Source organism: Taudactylus pleione, unplaced genomic scaffold, assembly GCF_031769625.1.
Source record: "Taudactylus pleione unplaced genomic scaffold, aTauple2 ptg000026l, whole genome shotgun sequence".
NCBI lineage: Eukaryota > Metazoa > Chordata > Amphibia > Anura > Myobatrachidae > Taudactylus > Taudactylus pleione.
Genome location: NW_028284428.1, coordinates 13,692,820 through 13,707,865, shown reverse-complemented (window position 1 = coordinate 13,707,865; position 15,046 = coordinate 13,692,820). Strand labels below are relative to the sequence as shown.

General features: G+C 47.9%; 2 protein-coding genes across 2 annotated transcripts in view; one reads left to right on the top strand and one right to left on the bottom strand.

Moving 5' to 3' along the window:
• POLA1 (DNA polymerase alpha 1, catalytic subunit) overlaps positions 1–15,046 on the bottom strand; it is a 477,386-nt gene that overhangs the window by 283,833 nt on the left and 178,507 nt on the right. The gene's annotated exons all lie outside the window — the stretch shown is intronic.
• On the top strand, positions 9,722–10,867 carry LOC148539228 (syncytin-2-like). Its single transcript, XM_088451726.1, has one exon. It carries the CDS (start codon positions 9,965–9,967, stop codon positions 10,865–10,867), a length of 903 nt encoding a protein of 300 aa, XP_088307852.1. The 5' UTR covers positions 9,722–9,964.

Below are 15,046 nucleotides of genomic sequence, written 5' to 3'. Positions count from 1 at the left end.
GACATAGCAGACACATGTACCTTCAGAGAGGCAAGGCGTAAGCTGAGGTCCAAACCTGATTGAAGGAACTCCAAGATTCTGGAAACCCGGAACACCTGAGGATCATAGCTTCTGGATTCACACCACCAAAAGTAAGTGTGCCACACCCTATGGTAAATCAGTGCGGAAGCAGGCTTGCGTGCCCTAAGCATGGTACCAATGACCGAACTGGAGAAACCCCGAGACCTTAAGACGGCTGTCTCAAGAGCCACGCCGTCAAAGACAGCCTACCCAGATCCGGGTAAAGGCAGGGCCCTTGAGATAAAAGGTCCTGACGCTGAGGAAGAAGGTACGGAGCGTCGATGGAGAGGCACCTCAGATCGAAGTACCAAGGACGTCTGGGCCACGCCAGAGCTACCAGCATGAGCGTGCCGCCGTCCTGCTTGAATTTCCGCAGAACCCGAGGAAGTAGGGATATCGGAGGAACCAGATACGCCAGGTGAAACGTCCATTTCACCGACAGCGCGTCTACCAGACGGGCGCCTGCGTCTCTTGTCCTTGACCCGTAAACGGGCAACTTGTGATTGTGACGGGAGGCCATCAAGTCCAGCTCCGGCAGCCCCCACCTGTCCAAGAGTAGCTGAAACACCTCTGGGTGAAGCGACCATTCCCCGGGATGCACGTTGTGACGGCTGAGGAAGTCCGCCTCCCAATTGAGGACTCCGGGAATGAAGACTGCCGAGATCGCTGGAATGTGACACTCACCCAAGCAAGAATGCGAGACACCTCCGACATCGCTGCCCGACTGCGAGTTCCTCCTTGGTGGTTGATGTACGCCACCATGGTGGCGTTGTCGGACTGCACCTGAACCGCCCTTCTGTGAAGAGCGGGGCCGGACGACTGCAGGGCCCTGTATACTGCCCGCAGTTCCAGGATGTTGATGGGGAGAAGTGCTTCTTCCGCGGACCAACGACCCTGAAGCGATAATGAGCCGGTCACTGCCCCCCAACCCCGACGACTGGCATCCGTCGTGAGCAGGACCCAGTCCGGGATCCAAAAGGGGCGCCCCTCGACCAGATGCGCTGTCTGAAGCCACCAAGCCAAAGACTGACGAACCTCCGGGGACAACACCAGCATCTGAGAGCGGATCGGGTGAGGTATCCCGTTCCATTCCGATAGAATCAGCCCCTGAAGGGGCCGGGAATGGAACTGGGCAAATTCCACCATGTCGAATGTCGACACCATGGAGCCCAGAACTCTCATAGCCGAATGGACCGACAGGCGGCAACTGCTCAGGCAACTGTGTATCCGCAGTGGCAGGGCGATTAGACCTTCTCCGGAGTCAGGAAAATCCGTTGCTGACGAGAATCTAGCAGGGCTCCCAAGTGAACCATCCGCTGTGATGGAATCAGGGAGGACTTTTTCCAATTTATCAGCCACCCGTGCGCTTGCAGGCAAGCGATCGCCAGGTGGAGATGTTGAAGCAGTACCTCCGGGGAGCTCGCCAGCAACAGGAGGTCGTCCAGATACGGCAGCAGCCGTACATTCTGGTTCCGAAGATGTGCGGCCATGACCGCCATAATCTTCGTGAACACCCTCGGTGCCGCGGACAGAACAAAGGGTAGCGCCCGGAACTGAAAATTATGTTGAAGGATAGCGAACCTCAGATACCGCTGGTGCGAAGGTGCTATTGGAACATGGAGGTAGGCGTCCCGGATATCCAGGGACACAATGTAATCCCCCGGTTCCATCGCCAGAATGATGGAACGTAACGTTTCCATCCTGAACCTGGGAACTCTGAGGAATTTGTTCAGAGACTTCAAGTTGAGGATAGGGCGATGAGAACCATTGGGTTTCTGCACCAGAAACAGAGAAGAATAGTACCCCGTCCCTCGTTGTAATTGCGGAACGGGAACAATGACCCCTGCTTTCAGCAAGGACTCTACAGCTTCCTGAATCTGTAAAGTCTTGGTCGTATCCGGAGAAGGACTCGTGCAGAAAAATTGGTGGGGCGGTCCCGATGATGAAGCCGCCAGGCTCTGAACAGAGCTGGAGAGGACATCCACCCAGGGAGGGGGTACCGTTTGAGGATACCCCTGAAACGGTACCATCGACTGCTGCGGTACCGTGGGAGATTGCACGTATACAGGCAAACCCGCATAAGGACCCACAGTCTGAGACTCGGGAGGAGACTGCACCAGACGCGTCACGCCCGGGGAATGGGGGATGGTAGGCTGGGGCAACGCCCTAGAAGGGACCGCAGTCGGGACCGCCAGCCAGTCCGCGATCGACATCAGCACTTGTGTACACATCGCCCACGGAGGATCCTGCGCCACTGGGGGTTTAGAGGGACCAGGTACCAGCCGGCACCGCCAGCACAGACCGTCCTGAGACAAATCCGCCCCGTCAACCCCTGCCGAACAGCGTCGGCAGGAAAACAACACAGGAGCCACGGAGCGCTCATTCTCCTCATCAGACATGACACAAAACTTTTGCAATAAAAAATGTATCACCGAAAAGAGGTAAGGCGTATAACACCCACGCACTCCCAAGTATGCAACACAAACAGCCCACAATCTGGTACTGAGTAGCACACCGCAGTATGTGACGGACCTCACAAATACGTACATCTATATAAGTGAGGTACACAGAAAGAACACCCCACCCCCACGCACCTGCGGGCTGTAGGAGAACGAAAGGGTTAGGTAAAAAGCCGACAGTAAGTAGAAAAAGCACAGACAGCAGCACTAGCAATAGTCACATACCATGCAGGAAGTATACTCACTGCACCTTCAGCTACAATCAACCTCCCAGATTCAGTGTCTGGGAGGGCTATAGCGCTGCGAACACTGTCCTTTGCAGGGGGAGAGGTACGCAGAGGGACTGGTCCACTGAATCCGCCTGGGAGCTCTGCGATGCTGCCTGGAAGATGGCCGCCGGAGAGCACAGAGGAGGAGTGGCCAGGAGATAACAGCCCAGCGACGCCAACACACATGAGAGAAGGGGAGGAGCACTAAAGCAGGGAAGGCTGCCTCCCCTGCTAGTGTTAAACCCCCAGGGAAGCCGGTTCCCCGTCGGTACTTACACCCTGGAGGCCAGCAGACACGCGGGGTATTCCAGAGTGGGGGAGCCCGTCGCCGCTACTAGCGCCGCCGGTCTGTCCCGAGACCGGCATCTAAAAGACTGCATTTGTTCCCCGCGCGCAGCGCGAAGCGCTGCACGTGGCTTACCTGGCCCCGTGGAATCCGGCAGCAGTCAGTGGGAGCTCCCGGAGCCATGCTAGTACTGACTCCGGGGTCCCGCTGCGATCCCCAGATCAGTACTGGCGTCGCAGCACCAGCGGGGCTGTTGGAGCGGCAGCATAGACGTCCAGATGGACAGTCTGATGATAGTAAAAATAAAGAAATAAAATCTTCTTTTAAAATTAAAAATAAAGCTATGGGGCTGCTTATGCAGCCCCACCGCGCAGGGTGACACGACTCCGGCCGGGCACCAACTAAAACTGAGGTGCCTGTGGTCGGGGGCGGGGTATAGAGGAGGACCGACCCAAGTGCATCCTGGGACCAGCAAAGCTTTAACTGCGTGGTGCCCGTGGATCCAGATCCAGCTATACCCCAAGGTCAACCCTGTGGACCCCTATGGACCCTGAAGTAGAAACAAATATATATTTCGATTTGACAGCAGCTGTTTACGTTGTCTTTATTTTCCACAACAATTTGGTGCCGAAACCCGGGACCTGAAAGCGACTGAAACGGAATCAGAACAGGAGCGGAGGACTGGAGACTAGACTGGCGCCATTCAAAAAGGCGAGAACATTTGTGTCTCTCTCTCTGCTCTCCCTCCTCCGATCCTGAACCCTCTGTTTCACTGTCGTGAGTACAGGTCCCAAGAGCCTGAACAGCTGTGTTTTGTGTCCTAACATCCTTTGGATATGCATGTGTGAGTGTATGTGGATGTTGGCACATCGCCACATCAGCGTGAAAGAGGTCCTTTACGGCTGAGTGATTGCGCTGCCTCAAGACGCACCTCCACGGAGAGAGCATGGTGGGGGCAGGGAAGTAAAAAATAAGAGGACCCTACCATCCTCGGACACGAATGTTATCTATTTTCTGAGTTTGTCAGGTAATACTGTCAATAACATTGTCTGTCTGGCAGAGGGACAAAAGAAAGGTCATAGGAGAATAAGTGTTGGTGAGAGTAGTGGTCTTTGCCGGTCTGCCTGTCTTGCTGGTCAGTACAGATCCCTGGGCAACCCCCCTCACCGGGGGCCCTCCCCTCGGAACAGGAGCGATTCGATCTCTGATCACCTCCTAACGTGCTGACAGCTCCGGGTACATTGGCTTTGCACTGCTTACCACTACACTGAAGGGCGTGTCCCGAAGCTGCAGACTTGTGAGCTGAGTCTCTCATGAAGAATCATATTTCTGGCGTAGAAAACCCCTTACTTGCATGGTTTGACATAGATAACATTAGAGGGCAGATATTGTTTGGCATCTGTTCCTTGTTGGTTTTCATTTGGCTCTTTTGGAAAATTTGTAGGGACCAAAAGCAGGGATTCGCTGTGTGGGACTTCCCCTAACAGCCAATAGCCATATAATATAGTGCTGTGGGAAAACAGAGAGGGGGTAAGAGCCTCCTCCACCATAGCCGGGCTATGGGAAACAGTCACAGCAGACGAGGATTTGGCCGATCACCAAATCAGAGTAATGGGCGTCCTGAATCTCCTCGTACCCCACAGAAGGAGATGAATAAGAAATATGGCAAATGGGTCAGCCGGCATTTACCTAAGTGGGGCAGGCTGACTAGGAGGATGGATTGTGGGATCCCAAAAGAGGGAACCTTTGAGTTATTCCACTGGGCAACTCTCTACAAAAATTATAAAACAAAATTAACAGAGCCAAATGAGCTGCCAGCATGCAGCAGGTGGATGGTAGAATCTTATAAGAAAAAGCAAAAAGCCCATGGTATTTTTACATTAGAAACAAAAAAGGAGGGGTCAAATCAGCGAGGGGGGGAGGCACAGCCAGAACAGAATGAGGAAGAGGGAGAGGAAATAGAACAACTAGCAGTATCTTTAGTAGAACCCACTGCAGTTAGTCTGGAGACCTTTCATTTAAGCACCCAGGGGACTCTAATACGTGAAGGGACAAAACCAAAGAAGCCCCCTAGTTTCAAGGCAATATACCCCACTGCAGACCTGACATCCTGGCACTCTACCACCGCCTAGGTATGCGGAGTCCCAGGTCCAGGCTACTGCCCCTGAATATGCACCTCCTCACTCTACCCCCCACCTCTTGGCAGAATATATCTGATCCAAGGGGAGGAAGGGTTTTGTGTGGAGTGGAGGGTGAGCTTCTCATCACTCCCAAAGTAACTCAAAATGAGATAGACAAGATGGCTGAGGAACATCGCTTGCCTCAAGCCTCAGCTTACCCGGTTAGAGAGCAATTTATCCCTGGTACAAATGGACAGGCAGATCGGAGAGTGACCCAACATGTCCCGTGGACACATGGGGAGATTAAAGGATTTCTTTCACCTGTCCCTAAACCACGAAATAATCCATATGGGTTTGCAAATGAACTGCATAATATTGCAGTCAGTTACAATCCAACATGGAGAGATCTGCTACAGATAATAAAATTAGTAGCCGGACAGATCGACACTGCCGCTATTTGTACCAAACTCACCCTACCATCAGACCCATCAGAACAAGAGAACACTCCCCTTAGGGCATTAGAATATGTTACCCACATAAAGGGCAAGATTAGGGAAGTGTTTCCCCCACAGTCCTGGGTCCGGGTAACCAATATTCAACAAAAGGTTAAAGAACCAGTGGAGGATTATTTTGAGAGATTTAGGCAGGCAGTAGAAAAATCAGGGGGGGATTTAGAGGAGCAAGGTATGGGAAAGATGCTGACTGCCACATTAGTCTTGGGACTTAATAAAGACATACATGACAAGCTGGTTTCAGCCCATGCTGACTGGCGAGACAAATCAGTCTCGGCACTAATGAATGTAGCCAGATCAATCCAGAGAAACATACAAGTAGTACAGGAGAAAAAGGCCCAGAAGGTGATGATAGTTGACACCTCCAGCAACCCCCAGAGGGTTAGGTTTAGAGGGTGGAATAATTGGGAGCCCAGAAGAGTGAAGTGCTACAATTGTGGGAAACAGGGCCACATTGCAAGGAACGGTCCAGCTCCAAAAAAAGGAGGGCAGGACAGCGCCTGACAGAGAGGGCTTCCAGTGTTACCAGTCATCTCAGAGTAGGGGGGGGTGATGCCTTTGTCCACTTGACCTTCCCTGAAATGCCTTTTTACTCGGTGGAGTGCCTGGTGGACAGCGGAGCAGCCCGTAGCGTTCTCAAAAGATCTGAAGCCCCAAATTTAAAAATGTCAGGATTAATAGATGCTGTAGGACTGGAAGGTAACCCCATCACACTGAGGGAGAATGCAGAGACCCCTGTAAATATAGGCCCAGTCAGCACCTCCCTCTCCTTGGTTCTCAGTGACTGTCCCTTGCAACTTGCTGGGAAGAGATGCACTGATGAAATTAAAGGCACCTATTCAATACACGGAGGATGGGCCTATTGTGACTACATCTGAGGGATCGGAGGACCAGAACACTCTGGAAAGTCTGGTCCCTCTGATGGCAGTTCAGCATGCTCCAGATCAGGAGATCCCTCCTGACCCGAGGGATGTACCCCAAGAGGTATGGGCTGTTAAGGGTGGACCGGTAGGCCTGATCAAGCAGGCAGACCCAGTTGTCATCAAGCTCAGACCCGGAGTTAAATTACCCAGGGTTCCTCAGTATCCCCTTACTGCGAAGCAACTTAATGGTGTGAGAAATCAAATCAAAACCTTCGTGGACCAGGGGATCCTGGTCGCCATAAAATCCCCAGTCAACACACCCCTATATCCAATAGCCAAGCCTGGAAAACCAGGCCAGTTCCGTGTATGCCAAGATCTGCTGGCAGTGAATAAGATTATTCAAGAGGATGCTCCGCTCGTCCCAAATCCTCACACTATTCTAGGAGAGATCCCACTAGACGCCTCCTGGTTTAGTGTGATAGATTTGGTTGATGCTTTTTTCAGTGTACCTGTGCACCCAGACTCCCAGTACCTGTTTGCCTTCACCTTTGAGGGACAGCAGTATACTTGGACTCGGTTGCCACAGGGAATGGTCTCCTCACTGTCTGAATTTGGTCAGGTGATGAAACAAGTCCTGGATAGGTGGCAATCGCCAGCAGTGGTCACTATTGTACAATATGTCGACGACCCCCTGCTGACAGCCACCTCAAAGGAGCAGTGCATTAATGCAACCGCTTCTCTACTTTCCCACTTGAGTGTTGAAGGATGCAAAGCATCCTCTAGCAAGCTACAATTTTGTCAGGAAAAGGTAATTTTCCTAGGCCACTGTATTTCACGGGGCTCTAAACACATAACTGTGGACAGAGTCTCAGTAATACAGAAAGCGCCATACCCACAGAGTGCAAACAAATCAGAGTTTTTTTGGGATTAGTTTCATATTGCAGACAATGGATACCAAACATGTCTCAAATCGCTGCCCCCCTATACGCTCTGACCACTCATGCTGGACGCATAGAGCTGTCTGAGGAAGGAAAACAGGCTATGGACCAGTTGAAGGCGGCCATACTCCGTGCCCCCTCACTTGCACTCCCAAACTACACTAAGCCATTCAGCCTGTTCTGTCATGAACAGGAAGGACAGGCTTTGGGAGTACTTACTCAAAAATATGGAGGGAGACAGAAGCCAGTAGGGTACTTTAGTACCAAACTGGACTCAGTGATTTCAGCGGGCGCCGCATGTGTAAAGTCAGTCGCAGCGGCAGCCCTGCTAGTTGAAAAGACTGCCGATATTGTCCTGGGGAATAGACTATTTCTTATGGTTCCCCATGCTGTACAAGCAGTTCTCCACAGCCTAACCACCAGACACCTCTCTGCTGCCAGATTGACCAAATATGAAATTTCTCTGCTTGCGCCATCTAACATCACTGTACTTCGGTGCAATGTGTTAAACCCAGCTACCCTTTTACCACTCCATGACACGGGAAGTGGGCCGAGCCCAGAGCATAATTGTGAGCAGGAGGTGGAACTCTTCTACACCCCTCCCGGTCCTGTTCTGGACGAGCCCATTCCGAATGCAGAAATGAGCCTCTATGTAGACGGGTCCAGACATCCAGTGGGAAAGTTGTAAAACATGCAAATCTGATCCAGGACCTTTTAGAAAAGATAACATTGCCTAAAGCTGTAGCAGTTATCAAGTGTCAAGCACATCAGCGAGCAACTGATCCTATCACTATGGGTAACAGAAAAGCAGACGAAGGAGCCAGGCAGGCAGCCTTAATGCTTCTCCAAGAGTCCCCAAAAGATACAGAAAGTATGTCAATGGACACCCTAATAACCCTGCAAAATCAGGCCGGGTGCGAACAAATAAATGATGTTTGGAAACATGGAGATTGTCGATTGTGTACACCCCCAGCTCTGTATCCCATTCTAGCAAGCTTGTCTCATCTCCCTTCACATGTTTCCAAAGGGGGAATGATTGCTAGTGTCAATAAATTTTGGTTCGCACCGGGCTTTCCACAGTTTGCAACAGAGTGGTGTAAGAAATGTATGATTTGTGCTAAACACAATCCAGGCAAAATGACTAAGGTAGAAATGAAACACCTTGTAAAACCTGACTACCCGTTTCAAAGGTTGCAGATAGACTACATTCAGCTACCAAAATGTGGGGTCTATGAATTTATATTAGTGTGCGTGGACATGTTCTCATCATGGGTGGAGGCGTGGCCTGTTGCCAAGGCAACCGCCGCGGTAACAGCAAAGAAATGAATATCTGAAATCGTGTGCAGGTATGGCCTACCTGAGACGGTAGAATCAGACAGAGGAACGCACTTTACAGGACAGGTATTTGCGGAAATGTTGAAAGGGTTGCAAATTGAACAGCATCTTCACACTCCATATCGTCCTCAGGCGTCAGCCAAGGTTGAGAGAGCCAATGGCGTTTTAAAAAACAAAATAGCTAAGATATGTGAGCAAACAAAACTTACATGGTTACAAGCGTTACAGATAGCTCTTTTTGCTATAAGGCATACCCCAAAGGGATTACATGGACTTTCACCGTTTGAGATACTGTTTGGCAGGACACCACTAACAGGCCTTTTCTTTCCACAAGAATTACATGGACAGTACGCCTCTCTTACTGATTATGTTGTTCAGCTTAACAAGCAACTGACTAACTTGCATGGAAAGGTGTTTTCTTCTTTACCAGATCCACAAGACACATCTGGAACCCTCCACCTACAACCCGGAGACTGGGTGGTAATCAAAAGACACGTGAGAAAACATCTTGAACCCCAATTTGACGGCCCATTCCATGTGCTACTGACCACAGCTACCTCAATCAAGGTAGAAGGGAAGGGGTACATGCTTCTCATTGTAAGAAAATTAACTTTGAGGTCAATGGCGCAGACCGGCTCCAAAGGGGTGAGGCCGCTCGGGGAAAAGGGGAGCAGATGGACTGCTAAGATGCGCTTGTTGTTCTGACTGCTCGGTTGTGCTTTATTTCCTTGCATGCAGGTGAAAGGAGAAAAACAAAAGAACTCTTTATGGCTCCTGCATCAGCAGACGGCCAAGCAGCTGAACTCCACTAACTGTTGGATCTGTTCTCATGTTCCTGCCAACCATAAAGGAATCCCTTTGCTTGGTATCCGTATATCAATGAACGATCTTAACCTCACAGACTATAGCTATAATGTTGAAATAGATATAAATCACACTGCTCACAATGCTATCTCAGACCTAGGAATATACTTAGAAATTGCTGGTATAATCTCTCCACCCACTATGTGTATAGGGCCTATGTACGTTAACCATGTGGCCGAACTATAAGGTCACCTAGTCAACGTGCCCAAGGTATATGTTGGAGAAACTAATTGTAGGAATGTTACCTTAGTGTTTAATATGGAATACAAGGAAACTACATGTGACAAGGTGGATGGGAACTGTAATAATCAATGTTGGTGTGCAAATATGAAAGCTCTTTGTGCCCCTTGGTGTGCCTGTCCTGACCAGAAGGATGAGGATGATGTGGAGTGTAGGACCCAAATGTACAAAAATATGGTATGGTTTCAGAGCTGGTTGGGAAACCATGGTAAGATAATTTCCAGGGTATTGAAGCAAGGGCTATATTATATTTGTGGTAATAGAGCCTACTCCTGGCTTCCTATGGGGGCATGGGGTAACTGCACTATAGGAAGAGTTGTACCAACCATCAGGCAACGTGCAAATGTCTCTTTTACCAAAATGATAGAAACAGGCCCTAGGGAAACTCGATACAAGAGGGAATTGTTTACTACAGCAGATAAAGCCTGGATGTGGTTCCCTGCCTGGACAGGTTGGGGAATTGAATTAGCGAGTAAATTGAATAACTATGCAAACATTATGGATAGGATAATTAATGAAACCACAAGTGCCATCCATGCTATAAATGAAGAAATGGCCCAAATTAGGAAAGTGACCTTACAAAATAGAATGGCTCTTGATTACTTGTTAGCCATAGAGGGAGGAACTTGTGCCATCATAGGTGAGGAATGTTGCACTTGGATTGAGGATACACATGACCCCATAGAGGCGCACATGAATAAAGTAAAAGAATTACAGAAAAAAGCTAGAGACATATCCAAGGAGGGATGGAATCCCTTCTCCTGGATGGGGACAATTGGTGTCTGGTTTAATAATATGTTGTCAGATCTGATAAAACCCATAGTGATAGTGATAGGATTGATTGTATTTCTTTTGATTGCTTGGAAAATTCTAATGTGCTGTATTTTGCATTGCAGGAAGGGTGTGGATCCACTCATTTAATAGGAAGAATAACAACAGCCACAGAGATGACCGTCTGACGGCCTAGCCCAACTGCCCATCTCTTCTGAAAGACCCCTCAGCTTTTGTAAAGATCTGGGTGGAAGACATCATCTCTGAAAGAGGGTCCCGCAGGTGCACTTTGTCAGTTTGGACACCGCCCAGAGGAAGTTTTCTCCCTCGCGAGTGAGTTCGACGAGACAGCCATCTTGATTCCAGCAACTTCATCGAGTGGTCTCTGTGCCCTAGTGTACCTCCGGCTGCTGTTATAGTTCTTATTGATAGTGTGTGTTTGTGTGAGATTGTTTAATAAAGATGTGTGAATGCTGACCTGGATGGTGGCAAGGGCGGTACTTTAGCCAGAGGGTCCTTTTGCTCATACCCTGTCTCAATTGCACTTTGTCATCCTATAAGACCTGGGGGCATCAGAGTACTGGGTGGACCTAATCCGCCTGGGAAAAGCGGCTGCTATAGGTGAAGACATTAACCTGCGGGTGCAATTGACTGCGGTGTATATGGCAACAGAGTCAGTGTAGTCCCAGTTGTCTAGGTGGTGTGGACTATCCCATCACCTTCCCTATCTCAGTAGTACTGCCATTGCTGCCATTTCAGGTGGTGTTTATATGTGTGATAATGAAATTATCAAAAGGGAGAGAAATGTTAAGGAAATAAATGGATCCCAGCAATCCTATCCTGCAACATCATTTATTTGTTCTCATAGGCAATATATAAATGTGTTCGTGACATGCGTGACAAATAAGTTGGTCTTTGTTTGCTTTTGGTAAGCTTCATCACGCTATTTCATAAACCCTGCACCCTCTATCTCGAATACAGTAACAGATGGCTTTCGATAAGGATCACCACCCTGGAAGCCTACTGGGATTGGTCCAGCCATGGGTGGAGGGGTGCTGGAGTGTGTGTGTATATTGTAAGCTGTGTGAGTTGAGCAATGAAAGCAGTAGCAGCGGCCGCACATATGATAATTACCTGTAAGTGAACCATGTCACTTAATTGTAATCATAGCTTCTGCAAGAAAACAAATATATATTTCGATTTGACAGAAGCTGTTTACGTTGTCTTTATTTTCCACAACAGCAGCATCAGGTCATACTTAATAGTACCCAAATCCTCTTACCAGTATGGAAGTACTATAATAAGAATCTTTCGGTACTGCAAACTCTCAAAACCATATATCAAATCACTTCTGTATTCAGTAATACTATACCTGAGAAACTGAACTAATAAACATATTTGAACTAACAAAATATGAAGGGACATTACCAAATAAACAAAGGCTCCCACTGGTAAATTCTTGGGCAAACATCAAAATTTCTGCTTTAGGATTAGAATTGAATTACTTTACATATTTTACTGCATTTGCATATTTTACTGCATTTACATATTTTACTGCATTTGTATTTAAAGGGATGTCCAATTCCTTGAATTATGGGGCCCATACATCAGCAATCACAAATAAATGACACAGATGCTGCATCCCCCCCCCCCCCAATTTATCGATTCTCTAATCCACCGATATGCTCCCCATACTGTACACTGCCAATATTTTTGAGTTCATTTTCACCAAAGAATGGATCTGCCAATCGTGATAGGCTCATCATTTTACTAGCAACAGTCTGTGAAATGGCTGATCATTGCAATCTACATCCTCGATTGGTAGGTGAAAGCCAACATGTTGGACAATATGATTTACTGATTCCGATCACCTTTTGGTCTGAATCACAGATCGGTGAACACCATACATTGACTTTTTTTTTTTTTTTAGGACAAATCATCTGCAAAACGCCAAATTGCCTCATTTGCAGATGTAAGGGTCCCATTGCATAGTTAACAAAAAAATAAAATAAATTAATAAAAAAATGGCCTGGAAGACATATGCAGAGAAAAAAAAAAAGTATGATAATTAAGTGGATACAAACTTGCCATTCATTCGTACACTTTTTCTATTTAGCTCAGTGTTTCCCAAACTGGGTGCCACAGCGCACTTACAGGGGGTGCCGCGCGAGCCCGTCTACCACTGGGCGTTTACTTTGTTTTTTCAGGCTATAGGGAGAACAATGAGTTCTCCATAGCCAGTCTCTGTAGCAATGCGGTTCTCCAGCTTTTGAGAGAATCTCATTAGGAAAGTAGTGGCCGGGATACAGAGCAACAGGCAGCTCCAGATCTTCCTTCTTGCTACTCTATGCTGGTGACACTCTGGGTCAGAGGAGCGTGTGCTGAGCCCCGATTGGTGGAGCTCAGCACATGCTCCTCTGACCCCAGCAGAGAGGACGGGAGTACAGCATGGAGCAAGGTGCTGCTGGCTCTTCATCAAGCAAGATGATAGAGGTACCGCAATCTGCCTGCATGTTTGTATGTATGTAGGGACCCTGCCTGTGTAGATGCATGTGTGACCCTGCCTGTATGTGTGTATGTATATATGTATGTATGTCTGTCTGTCTGTGTGCACAGTGCATCTGGAAAGTATTCACAGCGCTTCACTTTTTCCACATTTTGTTATGTTACAGCCTTATTCCAAAATGGAATTAATTTTTGTCCTCAAAATTCTACACACAATAACCCATAATGACAACCTGTAAAAACTTTTTTTTTGAGATGTTTGCAAATTGAATTAAAAAAACAAAAAACTAAGAAATCACATGTACATAAGTATTCATAGCCTTTGCCATGAAGCTCAAAATTGAGCTCAGGTGCATTCTGTTTCCACTGATCATCCTTGAGATGTTCCTACAGCTTAATTGGAGTCTACCAATGGTAAATTCAGTTGATTGGACATGATTTTGAAAGGCATACACCTGTCTATATAAGGTCCCACACTTGACAGTTCATGTCAGAGCACAAACCAAGCATGAGGTCCAAGGAATTGTCTGTAGACCTCAGAGACAGGATTGTCTCGAGGCACAAATCTGGGGAAGGGTACAGAAAAATATCTGCTGCTTTGAAGTCTCAATGAGCACAGCGGCCTCCATCATCTGTAAATGTAAGAAGTTCGGAACCACCAGGACTCTTCCTAGAGTTGGCCGGCCGTCTAAACTGAGCGATCGGGGGAGAAGGGCCCTAGTCAGGGAGGTGAACAAGAGCCCAATGGTCACTCTGTCAGAGCTATAACATTCCTCTGTGAAGAGAGGAGAACCTTCCAGAAGGACAACCATCTCTGTAGCAATCCACCAATCAGGCATGTTATGGTAGAGTGGCCAGACGGAAGCCACTCCTTAGTAAAAAGCACATGGCAGCTTGCCTGGAGTTTGCCAAAATGCACCTGAAGGACTCTCAGACCATGAGAAACAAAATTCCCTGGTCTGATGAGACAAAGATTGAACCCTTTGGCGTGAATGCCAGGCGTTATGTTTGGAGGAAACCAGGCACCGCTCATCACCAGGCCAATACCATCCCTACAGTGAAGCATGGTGGTGGCAGCATCCTGCTGTGGGGATGTTTTTCAGCGGCAGGAACTGGGAAACTAGTTAGGATAAAGGGAAAGATGAATGCAGCAATGTACATAGACATCTTGAAAGAAAAACCTGCTTCAGAGCGCTCTTTATCTCAGACTGGGGCAACGGTTCATCTTTCAGCAGGACAACGACCATAAGCACATGTCCTTGAGTGACCCAGCCAGAGCCCAGACTTGAATCCGATTGAACATCTCTGGAGAGATCTGAAAATGGCTGTGCACCGATGCTTCCCATCCAACCTGATGGAGCTTGAGAGGTGCTGCAAATAGGAATGGGCGAAACTGCCCAAAGATGTGCCAAGCTTGTGGCATCATATTCAAAAAGACTTGAGGCTGTAATTGCTGCCAAAGATGCATCAACAAAGTATTGAGCAAATGCTGTGAATACTTATGTACATGTGATTTCTTGTTTTTTTATTTTATAATTAAATTTGCAAAAATCTCCAAAAAACTTTTTACACGTTGTCATTATAGGGTATTGTGTGTAGATTTTTGAGGGCAAAAATTAATTTATTCCATTTTGGAATAAGGCTGTAACATAAAATGTGGAAAAAGTGAAGCGCTGTGAATACTGTCTGTCCGGATGCACTGTACGTCTGTGTGACCATGTGCTCAATGTATGTATGTATGTGTGCCCCAGCCTGTGTGCAGGTCTGTGTACCATGCCTGTGTCTTTATATGTATGTATATATGTCTGCATGTCTGTGTGTGTA

What these genes read in the sequence shown, in the direction of transcription:
- LOC148539228 (XM_088451726.1), top strand. Translation starts at nt 9,965, where the DNA reads ATGGAATACAAGGAAACTACATGTGACAAGGTGGATGGGAACTGTAAT.